Raw genomic sequence first — 16,970 nt, forward strand, 5'->3', positions numbered from 1 at the left:
TTCTTTCTTTCTTTCTTTTTTTCTGTCTGTCTGTCTGTCTGTCTTTCTTTTTTTGATTTTTCGAGACAGGGTTTCTCTGTGTAGCGCCTTTCCTGGATCTCACTCTGTAGACCAGGCTGGCCTCGATCTCACAGAGATCCGCCTGCCTCTGCCTCCCGAGTGCTGGGATTGAAGGCGTGCGCCGCCGCTGCCGCTGCCGCCGCTGCCGCCGCCGCCGCCGCCACCACCACCACCACCCAGCTAAGTATATTTCTTTATGTTTTTTTTTTTTACACATCATGACCATGGGCTGACCCTCTCTTCTTCAGCCCTCCTTGTCCCCATGTCCTTTCTCCCCTACCCCATCTCAACATTTTCACCCCAGTGTTCCCCCTTCCATTTCTACAACCACACAAATGCACACACACACATACACACACACCGCCACACATATTAACATACACAGGCAATCACATACAGACACACAAACAGAGAATCCCATGCAAAATTCTGAAACACAACAGAGTGTTCACTTGCCTTCTGGGGGCGGTGAGGATGTCTTCAGTTATGATTATGGACTTTTGCTTCCAAGAAATCAAGTTGTTCCTGGTAGTTTATGCCTATCATCCCAGAGTTTGAGAAACTAAGGCAGGAGAATTGCTGGGAGCTTGAATCCAGCCTGGATTATACAGCTGGACTCTGTTTCAAAGGGTAAACAAGCTGACCGTGGTGGTTCAAGCTTTTAATCCCAGCACTGGGGAGGCAGAGGCAGGCGAATCTCTGTGTTCAAGGCCAGCCTGGTCTACAGAGTGAGTTCCAGGACAGCCAGGGCTACACAGGGAAACATTGTCTCAGGGAAAAAAAAAAAAAAAGAGAGGAAGAGAGAAAAGAAAAAAGAAAGGAAGGAAGGAAGAAAAAAAAGAAAGAAAGAGGCTGGGCGGCGGTGGTGGCACACGCCTTTAATCCCAGCACTCAGGAGGCAGAGCCAGGCTGATCTCTGTGAGTTCAAGGCCGGTCTGAGCTACAGAGTGAGTTCCAGGAAAGGTGCAGAGCTACACAGAGAAACCCTGTCTCGAAGAACCAAAAAAAAAAAAAAAAAAAAAAAAAAAAAAAGGAAAATTAATGTTCAGGGCTGGAGAGATGGCTCAGCGGTTAAGAGCACTGGCTGCTCTTCCAGAGGTCCTGAGTTCAATTCCCAGCACCCACATGGTGGCTCACAACCATCTGTAATGAGATCTGGCACCCTCTTCTGTCTACATAATAAATAAATAAATCTTTAAAGAAAGAAAGAAAGGGAAAAAGAAAAAATGTATACAAACAAATGAACCAACAAAACCACATGTAGACATTTTGACAAATGTAAGGGTTGTGTGTCTTGTGAGAAGCAGACTTGAAGAAACCCAGGAAGAACACGGATCGAGGAACCATGCCCTTTGACCACTTCATCCCGGGGTCACTTCTGACTGAAGAACTCTGTCGGGTCGGCAGTGACAGAGCTGGGGAAAACACGCTGTGAAAGTGTGAGGAAACTCACTCTACATTGAAACCCTAACTTAAGGGATATTTCAGTCCAACACAGGGCCAGCAACTTAAAACAAAGGTAAACAAACAAACAAACAAACAAACAAAAAGCTCAGGTTTCAGTCTAAAAAAACAATAGCAGGAAGGAGCTTAAACTTGTGTTTAAACTTATGTAGCCCATTTGCTTATTGTCTGAATGAATGCTGGGAATTCGTGAGGGACTCTCACCCCAGTGAAAAAGGGTGAACTTAAAAACAGGCTGATTTGTTTTCCCCCTTTGTTTTACCCCCGCCTCTTCTTCCTTTCTTCTTTCCTTCCTTCCTTCTTCCCTTCTTCCTGAGATGGTTTGGTCTTACCACATAGTCAGGCTGACCTCAAACTTGTGATTGATACTCCCGCCTGTCTCTCGAGTGACCCCCAACACCTGGCTCCTTCCTCATACTCCATGTTAAGGGACATTTATAAATCATAAATGTGTAAACAAGACTTAAACATAATTTTGTGTCTCTATCGGCACTTGCATTTGGCAGAAGAGCATGCCAGTCTTCTGAATGCAAAAGGACACTGGATGTGAAAACCTCCCTGCCAGACTTCAGGGTGAGCTGATCCTCAGAAATTCTTTAAAAAAAAAATATATATATATATATATATATATATATATATATACACAATTATATATATATAATTTTATTTATGTATATGAGTGCTTTATCTACATGTACAACTTTATGCCAAAGAGGACATCAGATCCCACTAAAGATGGTTGTGAGCCACCATGTGGTTGTTGAGAGTTGAACTCAGGACCTCTGGAAGAGCAGGTAGTGCTCTTAACCACTGAGCCATCTCTCCAGTCCCTCCAGAAATTCTTTTTGATTGTGAGACAAAATATCTCTATGTATCCCTGGATGTCTGGTGGGAATTCACTCTGTAGACCAGGCTGGCCTTGAGCTCAAAGATCCGCCTGCCTCTGACTTCCTAGTGCTGGGATTAAAGGGTGTGTATCAGCATGGTCAGCAAGAAAACAACTTTTAACTAGAATATTTAATGTCCTAGATCTGAGGTGTCTACGTCTACTTCAAAGACTATATTGCTGGGCAGTGGTGGCACACTACAGAGTCTAGCTTCCAGTTGGTAGAAATCCCCCAGCCGCCAGGGCAAAGTGGTGGCGCACGCCTTTAGTCTCAGCACTTGGGAGGTAGAGACAGGTGGATCTCTGCGTTCCAGGCCAGCCTGGTCTACAGAGTGAGTCCAGGATAGCCAGGGAGACACAGGGAAACCTTGTCTCAATTAAACAAACAAACAAAGACTATATAGCCTACTTCAGCATATTTATACTTGTGATGGCTATTTACGTTGTCAACTTGATTACATCTGGAATAAGCTACAATCTGGAAATGGAGGGCACATCTGTGAGCTATTTTTTTTTTTTGCTTGATTTGAAGTGGATGGATCTACTTCTTGCCTGGACCTTTGAGACGAGAAGACACATGTCTTTAATCTGGGCCATACCTTCTGCTGGAAGCCTATATAAGGACTTGGAAGATGGACGCTTTTGCTCTTTGCCTGCTTGCTCTTGCCTTGTCCACTCCTTCTTTGGCATTAGAGCCTAATTCTTTGGGATCCCAGCAACTACTGAAGACCAGCTGAGACATCCAGCCTTGTAGACTAAACAACTTCTGGATTCTTGGACTTCCCATTCATAGCTAGCCATTGTTGGATTAGTTGGACCATAGCTTGTAAATCATTGTAATAAAGGTCCTTTCTATATATACAGAGAGATTCAGTCTATAAATTCTGCTTCTCTAGAGAACTCTAATACAGTACTCAAATTGGGAAAAATCTAATTAATCTAATTAAAAGTAAGTAGGTGAGTAAATAAACAACTCTAGGGATTGGGCTCTGTGTAAGAGCACTTGATTAGCACATAAAAAAATCCCTAAATTCTGTCCCTAATACTGAGAGACAGTGACAGCGAAAACCATGTTGCGTTTAGAGTTGTGCTAACTAGAACGTTGCTGACCTCTCATCAGAAAACGTTATAGTGCAGGAGATGCCGCCACACATGCTAAACCAATGAAAGAAAGACGCCATCTACCCAGACTGGACTTTACAAGAACAATTTCACAAACAAAATGAGCTAGGTGTGGTCCACAATACCTGCAGTTCCAGCTCTTGGGAGGCAGAAACAGGATCACACTTGAGTTCGTGGTGATCCTATTGTGTGATATTTTGTTTGTGTTCTGATAAATAAAGCTTGCTGGAGATCAGAGGTCGGAGCTGGAGTTAACCATAGAAGCTGGGCCGTGATGGCTCATGCTTTTAATCCCAGCACTCAGGAGGTGGAGACAGGAAGTGATAAGGTGGAGTGGAGACAGGATCTCATCCCTTTTGGTTGGAGGATCTAGAGAGGTAGGAGGTCACTGGTGGCTGCTCCTCTGTTTCTCTGACCTTTCAGGTTATTACCCTGATATCTGACTGCTGGTTTTTACTGATAAGATTAATTAGATTTACACTTCACCATCCTGATCTAGTTCATGAGTTTAAGGCCACTGTGGTAGTTTGAATGTGATTGGTCCCCCAAATCCTGTAGTCTCATAGGGAGTGGCACTATTAGGAGGTATGGTTTTATTGGATTGGGTGTGGCCTTGTTGCAGGAAGTGTGTCACTGTGGGGGCGGGCTTTGAGGTCTCATTACTAAGGACACCACCCAGTGTGTCAGTCAACTTCCTGTTGCTTACAAGATGTAGAACACTTGACTATTTCTCCAGTACCATGTCTATCTGCACGATACCATGCTCTCTTCCATGATGGACTGAACCTCTGAACTGTAAGCGAGCCACCCTCAATGAAATGTTTCCTTTATAAAATTAGATAGACACATTGCCGTGGTCATGGTGTCTTTTCACACCAACAAAAACCCAATCTAAGACAGACACTCAGTGAGAGCCTGTGTCTCTCTCTCTTACACACACACACACACACACACACACACACACACACACAGTGTAGTCGGAAGTTTCTCCGACCCCACCCACCCCGCGGTCTCACAGCTGTTTATAAAATAATCACTTGGAGGCTTAATATTAATTACAAACTGTATGGCCTATGGCTCTGGCACATGATTAACTAGCTCTTAGAACTTATTTCAACCCATTCCAATTATTTTATGTCATGTGGCTTTGTGGCTTACTGGCATTATCACATCTTGCTTTTCCTCCTGGCGGTTTGCAGCCTCTCTTCTGATCTTTTTTTTTTATTTTTTATTTTTAATCTCTTTAGTTTGAATGTACCACCTAACCTTATTCTGCCTCAATATTGGCGAGACATTTGTTTATCAACAATAACAGCTTTATTTATCAACCAATCAGAGCAACACATATTCACAGCATATAGAAAGACATGCCACAGCAAGAGAGAGAGAGGAAAAAGTAAAGAAAATAAAAAGAGATAAAAGCCAAGCATGATTATCTCATATCTGTAAACTCAGCTTCCTGGAAGCTGAGGCAAGGGGATTTCTTTTCTTTCTTTTTTTCTTTTCTTTTCTTTTCTTTCTTTCTTTCTTTCTTTCTTTCTTTCTTTCTTTCTTTCTTTCTTTCTTTCTTTCTTTCTTTCTCTCTTTTTTTGAGATAGGGTTTCTCTGTGTGACTTTGGTTTCTGTCCTGGAGCTCACTCTGTAGACCAGGCTGGCCTCAAATTCACAGAGATCCACCTGCTTCTGCCTCCCAAGTGCTGGGATTAAGTGCGTGCGCCACCACTGCCCGGTGGCAGGAGGATTCCTACCAACTAGAAGCTAAAATCTATAGGGAGTTTAAGGCCAGCCTGGGCTACAGAATGAGGTTTTCATTCTCTCTCTCAAAGTAAATAAATAATAAATCCCAACAATCATAAAAATACACGTGCCTAACAACAAAACTTAACAATATATGTGGTAAAGAGTCAGGGGAGAGAGCTCAGCTGGTGATGAGGACATGCTCTCAATCCCCAGGACTCATGCAGAAAAAGCCAAGTGTGGTGCTGATGCCCTTGTGACCCCACTGTCGGGGAGTCAGAGGCTGATGGATGGATCCCTGGGACTCGCTGGTTACTTAGTCTGAATTCTAGGCCACAGAGAGACCTTGTCTCAAGAAAAAGTTGGATAGTGTCTGAGGAATGACACCCAGTTTGTCCTCTGACCTCGGAAAGCACCCAAGTGCACAGGCAGGTGGACACACATACACATAGACACTACACACAACGTGTGTGTGTGTGTGTGTGTGTGTGTGTGTGTGTGTGTGTGTGTGTGACAAAAACTGACCCAATTAAACATTCATGGGACAATGCCACCACTATACATGAAGATTTTAATGCTCTTGTCTCCGTAATTGCATGAATAACTACACAGAAAGAAAATTCTGCTAGACATGGATGGCTCCTGTTGTTGTTAGGAAAGAGGGGGTGCTACAGGAGGGACCCCAGTATAACCCCCAAATCACACAAAAGTTTTCAAAGTGAGTAGATAGGACAGATTTCTTTTCTTTTTTCTCTCTCTCTCTTTTTTTTTTTTTCCCGAGACAAGGTTTCTCTGTGCAGCTTTGGTGCCTTCCCTGGATCTTGCTCTGTAGACCAGGCTAGCCTCGAACACACAGAGATCCGCTTGGCTCTGCCTCCCAAGTGCTGGGATTAAAGGCGTGTACCACCATCGCCGAGCTCAGACTTCTATTTTTATCTCTCTAAATTTAATTTTTGAAACCGAATATTACCCTGTAGACCTCAGGCTAGCCTCCAACTCACAATGCCCCTGCCTCAGACATACTTTGCCTGCAGTGTTCTTGTTTAGTTTCTCTGCCTCCTAAAAGTACCCAAGGTCTTCGTGCCTGTCCCAGATTAAGTCCCTTCTCCTTCCATTCTCTTTCCATCGTATCAGGAATCATTGATGCGAAGCCCTCCTTCTGCTTCGTTCCTTCACAACACAAGCTGCAGCTCTTGGCAGTCTTGGCCAGCAGACAGCTTGTTTATGGCAGGTTTTGTTCGGCTAATGGACTGAAATGATGGCATAAATAGACCACGGCACTTTCATGTTTTCTCATCTTCAAAAGACATACATCATACAAAAAAAAAAAAACAGAAAAAGAGACAGATCAAGTTGATAAGTTTAGACTGCAAACTTGGTCTTTCAAAGAAAAAGAAACCCTTCAGAGAGGTTTTCACATCCCCGCCCCCAAGTCCCTTGCGTCTGTTGATGGACGCAGTCTTTGACTCTGTTTTAGGAAGAATAGATAAAAGCACACAGCCCCGCTGCTCCTCACAGGAGAGCTGTTTCTCCCCAGGTAGCAGCAGAGTGTGGCAGCTGGAGCTGGGCTCTGTCCGCCCCCAGCCTTTGGCTGTTCTGGGTTTTGGACGGTGTCAGAGGTTCTAGACTGTTACCTCCTTTCTAGCCCCGACCCACCCACCCACCGAGGGTTAGATGGCCCCTCCTATTTCACAGGCCCGCTGCAGACACCAAATTAAATTTTCGAGAACACACTTCATAAATGTGTGAGGCGGAACATAAATATTAAGGATCAGCACGGGTTTTCTATTTCATTAGACCCTACTTAATTAGAGAAGGTGACAGCCCCATTCTCTTGGTGTTTTAGCTCCTTTGGGCTTCAGCCCCGCCCCCTTTCATTTCTAGTGTCTACTCAGTGCATTTCAGCCTTACGGCTTACCAAAAAAAAAAAAAAAAAAAAAAAAAAAAAGTCTTTTCTGCTTCCAGAGCACACTTGAGACTCTGTCTGATTTCTTTTGTTCAATCTTACACCTTGAACCTAGTGACACATGCTAGTTAAGCCCTCTAACGTGGAACTTTAATCCCAGCCCAAATCCAAGGACTCTCGTTTTGCTCAGTTTTCGTTTTATTGGTGGTGCTCGGGAGTAAACCCGGAGCCTTGTACGTGCTAGGACCATGCTCTACCTGTGAGTTCTGTGCCCTGTTGGTCTTGTATAACTTGAAGCACAGTGTCTCACCTCACAGAGCCGTGTTCGTCTTATCCTGATGGGCTTCAGACCATTGAATCCAACAGTCATTATCCCATAAGGCTTTTAATGTATGATTTATTTTAGGTTCTTTGAATACCTTTTCCTTTCTATACAGCCCAGGCTGGCCTTGAGCTCTTGGCCTTGATCTTCCTGACTCAATCTCCTGAGTACTGAGATTAGAAGCGTGAGCCATCATGTCCGCTCAGAAATTTGAGGTAATGTACTTACCTACGTTAATTCTACTGTTCTCCCCAAGATCCTAAGAAATAGTTCCACTCCTCAGTTCCCCAGCACTGGAATATACTTTGCAAACCACAAAGGTATACCAGATGGTCTAGATACCTCAGATACCAAAGTAGAGAAATATAATGAAAGGATGTTCATGAGAATAAAATTGATAATGAACTATATGTATGCGCGAGGCTAGGCACAAGCCTGCAAATAACCAATACAGAATGCACCTAGCACATTCCAGGACCTGGGTCATGGATGTAACAATACCTGAATCATCATTCGTCCAAAAGGTTCTTGGATCCGGCTTGGTCAGGATGTTGGCATGATTACACGGATCTTTCACCTTGAAAACAGAAGGGGAAAAAAAAACTGATGTGAAAATCCAGTTACCACGTCACTGGTTCCAGGCATACTGTTCTGTGGTGGGGATTCTGGAGTTAAGGCTTGTACGTACAGCATCCTGTGCCCTTCCTGGGGGTGCTTATGAAGTACTATACATGAGAACCCCTTTAATCCTATGCAAACTAGGAATGCTGGTCACCCTAGGCCTAGAGTAGTTTTACCATCAAGCTCATAGCTGGAAAAGCATTTGGGGACTGGAGTTTAATTTTCCCTCTCTCTGTCTATCTCTCTGTCAGTATTAGTACACTGTACAGACTACACAACTGTTGCAGAGGACCATAACGATGGCTTAATAGCTGTTGTAGAGCTGTACATAACACAAATTGTAATTTTAGTAAATACTGCCTGTGAAAAATGCATATTAATGAAGAGAACTTCAAAAGGAATTCTTCTAGCCTGGCATGGTGGCACATGCCTTTAAATGAAGCATTTAGGAGGCAGAGGTAGGAGGATCTCTGGGAGGTGAAGGCCAGTTTGGTCTACAGAGTGGGTTCCAGGCTGGCCAGGAGTACACAGTGAGACACTGTCTTTTAAAATAATAAATAGTAAACAAAAGTAAGATGAAAGAATTCTTCTCTCATAATTTGTGAAGTCTAGGCTCAGATGTTAACATGTTGACTCTGTTATCACCCAGGAAAGGAATCTCTGAGCGTGCCCATGAGGAAATATCTCCATGGGCTTCATTGAAGTGGGAAGACGTCAAAGTGGGTGGCACCATTCCCAGGGCTGGGATCCTGGACTTCTAAAAACACGCAAAAGTGAGCTGAGCAAAGGCATTCTTTGTCTCTGCTTCTTGACTGGGTACAACGTGACCAGCTGCCTCTGTGACATGACACAGCCTGCTGCCGTGACTTTCCCACCATGATGGGCTGCACCCCCAAACCTCAAGACTAGATAATCCCTTTCTCCCCGAAAACAGCTTTTGTCAGATACATTCTTTGTTTTTGTTTTTTTTTTCAAGATTTATTTATTTATTATGCACACAGAAGAGGGAGCCAGATCTCATTGCAGATGGTTGTGAGCCACCATGTGGGTGCTGGGAATTGAACTTGGGACCTCTGGAAGAGCAGTCAGTGCTCTTAACCTCTGAGCCATCTCTCCAGCCCCAGATACATTCTTATAGTAACAACAACAACAAAAATAACTATGACATAGTTGCAGTAGAATCTTTATATTAAGTGATTTATATACACATATGTAATACTTGCTATTTAATTTAGAGACTCTCGTACAGATTCAATATATATAGTCCTAAGTTTTTCAAACTCTCATGTCTGGAAACAGAGACTCACTATGTAGCCCAGGCTAGCCTCACCCTTGTAGTTCTTCTCCTGTGTCTACACTAGGTTGCTTATAATATATTCCAAAGAGCAGCACCGATACATTTGGGGAAGCAACTTCATACTATCATGATGTGTAGATCTCAAATATGTCTTTAGTTAGTGAAATGTATCTTGATGGCAAAATGGACATTCCACTTCTATGTATTTTGTAGTGTGATCATCTAATCTAATAACTGTGAAAAGTCTCTAGCCTCATGAAACACTCAGTGGGTAAATTATTTCCATCATGGTAATAAAATTCTCAGCCGTGTCACTAAGGATGCTGGGTTATTTTTCTGAATTTTTCTCCAAGACTTCCTTGGGTCGGCAAGATGGCTCTATGGGTAAAAGCCCTGGCTGCCCAAACCTGAACCCACGGTGTAAAAAGAGAACTGATTCCTGGAAGCTGTCCTCTGATCTCTAAACATGTGCCGTGGCATGTGCACACACAGTCACACATGCGTCATCATGATTAATAAAAATTTTAAGAAAGAAGACTTCTGTGACGAAGGAAGTGATGTGTTAATTTATACCGTAGGACACGTTCCTTCTCTTAGGGAGTCACAGGAAAGGACATATGGAAATCAGGGTGTGGAGGTCTTTGTGCTCTGATATTCTTCGTTGCAACATTATTCACAACAGTCAAGATGACGGAACAAGTCTAATGTCTATGAACGGATGAATGGATAAAGTACCCGCAGTGCAGACTTACAATGGAATATTATTTGGCCTTTGAAAAGAAGGAAATCCTGTCACATGTGACAACATGAATGAGCCCTGAGGACCTTGTGCTAAGTGAAACAAGATTCAGAAGTGTAAACTGTTCATAATCCGGCTTCTACGACGTGAACATATTAATAGTCAAACACACAGAAGAGGGGCAGGGGTAGGGGCAGAATGCTGGTTTCTGGGGTGGGGAAAGGAGATTGGGAAATGAAGGATGTAAAGCTTCAGTCATTCAAGATGGTTATGTTGTAGAGAACTTCTGTACCACACTATGTCCATAGTCAATATTGCTATATTATTGTACACTGTACACTTAAATCTCATGTTAAGTGCTTTTTTAAAAAAATTTGTTTGTTTTGGTTTTTTTGTTTGTTTGTTTGTTTTTCGAGACATGGTTTCGCTGCATAGCTTTGCGTCTCTACTGGAACTCACTCTGTAGCCCAGGCTGGCCTTGAACTCACAGAGATCCGCCCACCTCTGCCTCCTGAGTGCTGGGATTAAAAGCATGTACCACCACCACCAGCCAGCTGTTATGTGCTCTTTTTACAGTTTTTAAAAATCTGAGGAAGATTATCATTCTATATCTGTAAATAAATCTGGCAGGCATGAAAACTGTTTGATATGTAAATATTCTAAATAAACGAATAGAAATTCCTGGCAATTGTAACACAGGTTTTCATTTGCACGAAACATGGCGGGAGGGAGGGTAGCTCAGAGGTCCAGTTCTTGATTAAAATCTGTGAGTGAGACTTAGGGATCAAGCTTCTGTCCTGGGGGTTTGGGGAAAACAATTTCAAGAAAAAGAAAGAAAAAAAGAGAGAGAGGGAGGGAGGGAGGAAGAAAGGCACAGACTAGAACCTTCCCATGCCTGCATTTTGAGAATCACCATTAAACATGCTTCATATAAATCACACAGCTCCTTGTGAGAGGAGTGTGAGTAATTAAAATGTTCTGATGTACACATAAACTTAACAACCATAAAGAATAGTCTATGATTTTCACCACCTTTTACATTTTCTAATTGCAAAAAGTTCTCAGTGCTTTAAAAACTGTGAGCCGGGCGGTGGTGGCACACACCTTTGCTCCCAGCACTCGGGAGGCAGAGGCAGCTGTGTCTCTGTTTAGACCAGCCTGGTCTACAGAGTGAGTTCCAGGACAGTCAGGGCTATACAGAGACTCCCTGTCAGGAGAAACAAAAGTCAAACAACAAACAACAACAACAGAACTATACCGTTATGGAAAATTACCATATACAAACTGTCTTTCTACACTGAAGTCTGTAGCTACCTGCTGGCCTTGTGACCTTTGGAGCTCATTTGCTCATGAATGATTCTGCATCACTATTTGCTTTCAGAATGTCTTTTATTTGGGAGCATTTCCTGCTCACGTCAGAGCCGTCAAGAATTCCTTGTTCTGAGCCGGGCGTTGGTGGCGCACGCCTTTAATCCCAGCACTCGGGAGGCAGAGCCAGGCGGATCTCTGTGAGTTCGAGGCCAGCCTGGGCTACCAAGTGAGCTCCAGGAAAGGCGCAAAGCTACACAGAGAAACCCTGTCTCGAAAAACCAAAAAAAAAAAAAAAAAAAAAAAAAAAGAATTCCTTGTTCTGTGTGTTGGCGGGTGAGTATAACAGGCCATTCTTCATAATTCCTCTACAGTGCTGCTCAAGTATGAATCCATGAATCAGTATGCCCACCGTCACAGTTAATTGGCCGTAAGCCACAACTAAATCCTATAGCTGTAGGTTCCGCAGAGAAGTGAGAAAATTCATTATTGTGGATCCTGCTGAGTCTTCGTAGGAGACCTGGCTCTGAAGTCAGGTCAAAACCAGACATGCCCAGAGGAGTAGGTGCTTTTGGATAAATAGTTAAGGAGATTTCGCTACAGGACTTCCACTCTGAGGATGTGACAGAGGGTGGCTAGAGGGGACTATAGTGACAGTATGGAACTCTTAAATGTGCTACTACAGAAAATTTCAAACATACCCCTGCATTAGTTTTCTAGACCTGTATCTACCTACCATCCGGTTTAAGCAGTTATCAACATCTAGCCAATCTGTTTCATCTCCGCTGCCATTTGTTTATCTAGTCAGCTGGTTAATTAGTTTTTATGTAGCTCAGGCTGACCTTGAACTCCTGATCCTCTTCTTAAGTGCTGCCATTGCGGATGCGGTGCTGGGAATCAAACCAAGGACCTCATGCATGCCAGCGTGCTAGGTAGACACTACACCAGGGGAGCTACATTCCAGACTCCCCCTTAACTATCCCCTCTCTCTTTCTTCTATTTGAGGGGGGTGGGTGGGTACTGGGAACTGTGGGGGACTGAACTCAGGACTTCACACACAGGGTAAGCATGTACTACACCGCTGAACTAGACCACACACCCTCTTTCCAAAGTACACATTTTCTTTTAGGACAGACCCTTGCTAAACCTTGAACTGGCCCTGTAGTTCAGGCAGGGTAAATTTTCTGATGTTTAATATTACAGTTTGGAAACCTGCACGTATCACTTTGGTATTTATACATCAGAAGATGAAGAACATCGGAATATAGTATTTCAGGAGATGTCGGTGTCTAAAATTCTTCAAAAGACTCTAGGAAGCAAACCTGGAAATAAATCATTAATAGATCTGCTGATGGGAGAGACAAAAGGTCAATTCTGTAAAATGCCTCAAGTCAACAGAAAGTTCAGTGGTGGAGAGAAGACTAGGAAGGAGGCCATTATGGTCATTTTTCTCCACTCTTCATCTTCATTTGAAGAACATTGGTCCAAAACAGTGTGTGTGTGTGTGTGTGTGTGTGTGTGTGTGTGTGTGTGTGTGTGTGTGTGACAGAGACAGAGAGAGAGAAAGAGAGAGACAGAGAGAGAGAGATTATAAATCACTCATGATGTTGACAAGAAAAAAGCTAGGTGCGCCAGGCGGTGGTGGCGCACACCTTTAATCCCAGCACTTGGGAGGCAGAGCCAGGCGGATCTCTGTGAGTTCAAGGCCAGCCTTGGTAGTGAGTTCCAGGAAAAGGCGGAAAGCTACCCAGAGAAACCCTGTCACGAAAAACCAAAAAAAAAAAAAAAAAAAAAAAAAAAAAAAAAAAAAGCTAGGTAAGCTTGTTTGAATTTGTCTCAAATTTATTCATGACTTATTCATAATAATTTTCACATAACTTTCCATAAATCATTTAAGCAGTTTGTGTTAAAATCATTATCCCTCCTTAATCTATGACAGAGATTCTCCAAATGCTTCTCTACTTAGCTGGAGAAGTTCTCTTCCACTTCCAGGTGCATGACCCAGAGCTGTGAAGTGGGCAGCTGGGGAGTCGGGCACAGCTCTCAGGAAGGTGTACTGACTGGTGTCTTATAACTCTGCCTTCAAAATGCTAATTTTAAGGCTGTAGCTCACTTGGTAGAGTGCATGCCTAGCATTCGTGAAGCGCTGTGTTCAATCTCCAGGATCCCATAAACCAGGCGTGGTAGTGCATACCTGTGATTCCAGCACACGGGAGGCAGAGGCAGGCAGGTCGGATGTTAAGGTCATGCTTTCCTACAGTCCAACTTGGGCTACATGAGGCCCTATCTCAAAAACAAAACAAAATTGCTAATTGTGAGTCCAGTTCTTTATGTCCAGGAGGACAAAGGGTCTTCTTCCATTAACTGCTTTTAATGGGATTGTTGCATTCAGTAAATACATTCAGGATACAGCATCTTTGCTTTCTATAAAGGTGCATAGACAATTCATTGACCCAGCTCATCATGTTCTGACTAAGGGGCAGGCATAGACACCCACAGTACAGAGACGGACCTTTTTAAGTTCCTCTAAGTGGGAAGCATGTTGCACAGCTTTAAAGTTTTGTCAGCGTTGGAAGGCGGAAGTAACAAAGTGGGAGAAGTTGCTAACCCAGAGTTCAAGGAAGAAGTAGAACTGAGCAAGTTTTCAAACTACCGGCAACAGTTGGAAGCGTGAGGAGGCCGTCTGTGCCCAAGGTGGGTGGGACGGCACAAACAAAGGTGTGAGAGTCACAGTGAACCAGGCGTGTTTGGGCAACTGTTGGGAGAAAAACCATATGGGAACAGAGGGCACATGGGAAAAAGGATTGGAAACTAGGTCCAATGGAAAAAAGGTTTTAAATATAGGCGTGTGCTGCATGCTGTGGGAATTCTGGATCCTTGTCAGTCTGGGTGACCGAGCAGAGGTGGAAAATAAGGAGATGAGCTGATGACGACTTCTTTGTAACCCCAGAGAAGACCTGACGAGACGGTGGACCAGAGGGGCATCATGAAGACAGAGTGGATAGAATGGGTGTGAAGGGCAGCTAGAAGAATTTGTCAGGACCGTGAATGACAGGAAACAAAAGATGGGAATCCCAGATAGTCTGACATTTGGGAGTTAGCGACCAGGTGGATGGTCACTCAGGGTCAAAGCAGTCCCCTAGTCTTTGGCTGCTGGAGTGAGCTCAACTTAGGTGTGGCAGACCTGGGAACACATGAGGACTCTCTTCTTGTGCCCAGCTACAGTTACCTTGGGGGAACACTCACCCTAGCTCTGGGCCACTGGGTCGTCACCCTTTGGCACTTTGCACTGGGACTTCACTCACAGCTGACTGAGTTTCCCATGCCTCTGACTTGGGCAGTTACGCCTTCTTGTCACACACAGCAGCAGGCTGTGTCTGTGCCCACCCTGCGTCACCACGACAAACCTGTCTGTGCGTTTGTCATTACCAACCTCCGCTGGCACAGAGGTGGCGTTTGGACAGGGACAGCAGGAGTCTGGTCGGGTGACTGGTGTGTAGGGTCAGCAATAGGGCTTTAATGGCTTTGATCTCTGTGGATTGGTGATTTATCTCCATTGGGCTGCCTAACGCTACTTATGCCCACACACTGTGAGACTCATGACTGTTCTTGACCCTTGAAGAGATCGTGATACCAAGCACCTAGACAAATCTTCCTCCTTCCGTGGTTTTTATTTCATTGACATTCTTACTGGTTTCAGTATTTTCCAACTTGGCTCCTGTGAATGTTAGTTGGTAAAGCAGTTTACCACCCAGTCCTCTTTCAACTCTGGACTAGTTAAGGTCAAGACAGACAGCTTGGATTTCTGTTAAGAAAAAAAAAATGTCAGGGTGGAAGGGGCAGTGCTGAGGATCCAGTACAGGCCTTGGCCTTGCCACAAGCCAAGCAAGAGCTCTACGCCCGAGTTCCACCCCTGGCCCAGATCAACCGTGTCTGGATTGGACACCAATACACAGAGTTCTAGGATTAGACGTAGGGAGACAGAATGGGACTTTCTTCACTACTTTCTTACTTTATGGTGAAGGAAATGGGACTAGAGATAAATGTAACAGTGTCTGTCAACCAACTGAGAGCTAGAGTCCACGTCTTTATTATTATTTTAGTATTTTCATCATTATTATTATCTGTTCAGCCTCACAATACTATTGTTTGGTTTTGTATTCAGACCCAGTGCTGAATATTGAACTGTGCTCTGCCTCTGAACTATATGCCCGTTCCCCAGAGTCCAAGTCTGTGCTATATATTTCAAGCTGTCGTCCGAGAACTGACTTTCGTTTCTCAAGACTCGGGTACACACTCAACTTAATTCAGTAATCCATGTCTGTGGATAAGTGGTGGGACAGCTAGTGTATGGACCAGTGTGGACAGAGAGGTACAGTCCTCACTCTCATGAATGTATTCCCTGACGTTGACTGAAGCATAAATGGGGTGGCACAAACAGGCTGTGGTAGGCTGATGCCCGTTTATTTTTGATTCTCTACGAAAGCTTAGTTTCTTATAGACCATTTTCAACAATATCGCCATTATCAACGATCACATATCATATATCTGCATTTGTAAGTTTCAACCGTAGCAGAGACTGGAAGAGGGGTTTTAAGATATTGAAAATGTGTGCTTGGCACCAAGCCAAATATATACATCCACTCCTCCATTGCACTGCCTCAAATTTCCTGCCCAGACACGCAGGCATCCGCGTTTCCACTTGAGAGTCGACAGGAGACCAAGGTGTCTAAACCCAACCTCGGTGTATTCGACTCCCAAGCACTTGATTAAATTCTTAAGTAAAATTTCCTTGTGGCACGGTGTTTGTAGACTGTGCCCGACTCGGAGAGATGGCAATCAATGGGTGTTTATCGACCACAACATTGATTTGGTGGGACTCCAAGTGCATTAAAGTCGCTAAAGTTAATGTTCTCAGGGAACCGCAGCATATGTGTCTTGAAAGTACCTGACGGATGATTTAGTTGAATCTTCCTAATCAATAGATGGGGGGAAAGACTCTGAAGGGAATGAAGTGACTTCCCACTGGAAACACTGGTAGGTGGGCGGTTTGTGGTGCTGACAGTGCAGTTCAGTGGGTAGGACAAGCTCCGTGTGTTCGTCTTAGAGCATGGTGGGTAAAAATACATACAACTGGACCACGGGCTTTAGAATTATATGTAGCAGGTTGAAATTAAGACTACCCTACCCTTAACTATGTACACACACCAAGGGATGGGACTTAATCTCAGCCTTACTCTCCTCATTGGGAAGGATGGGACAACCAAGAGTTAGGATTAAGGGTAGGGTGAAATTGTAAATTTCAGTGATTTGTCAGTGTTCCTATCATCCACATTCAGACCATCAGACATGTCTACAGCAGTGGTTCTCAACCTGCAGGTTGTGACCCCTCTGGGGGTCAAATGGCCCTTTCACAGGGGTCACCTAAGACGATCCGGAAACATTGAGATTTACATCATGCTTCGTGATGGTAGCAAAATTGCAGTTAGGAAGTAGCAATGAAAATAA

At 43.9% G+C, this 16,970-nt stretch overlaps 1 protein-coding gene across 1 annotated transcript in view; it reads right to left on the reverse strand.

Moving 5' to 3' along the window:
- Positions 1-5,617: 5,617 nt before the first annotated feature.
- Positions 5,618-16,970, reverse strand: part of LOC143268884 (uncharacterized) — a 97,447-nt gene continuing 86,094 nt past the window's right edge. The window contains exons 3-4 of the mRNA XM_076552640.1: positions 7,999-8,074; positions 5,618-6,566 (exon numbers count right to left, since the gene is read on the reverse strand). Of these exons, the coding sequence (XP_076408755.1) occupies positions 6,553-6,566; positions 7,999-8,074 (90 nt within the window). The 3' untranslated portion in view covers positions 5,618-6,552. The remainder of the gene's footprint in view (positions 6,567-7,998; positions 8,075-16,970) is intronic.

This window comes from Peromyscus maniculatus, chromosome 16 (assembly GCF_049852395.1).
Source record: "Peromyscus maniculatus bairdii isolate BWxNUB_F1_BW_parent chromosome 16, HU_Pman_BW_mat_3.1, whole genome shotgun sequence".
In the NCBI taxonomy this organism is placed as follows: Eukaryota; Metazoa; Chordata; class Mammalia; order Rodentia; family Cricetidae; genus Peromyscus; species Peromyscus maniculatus.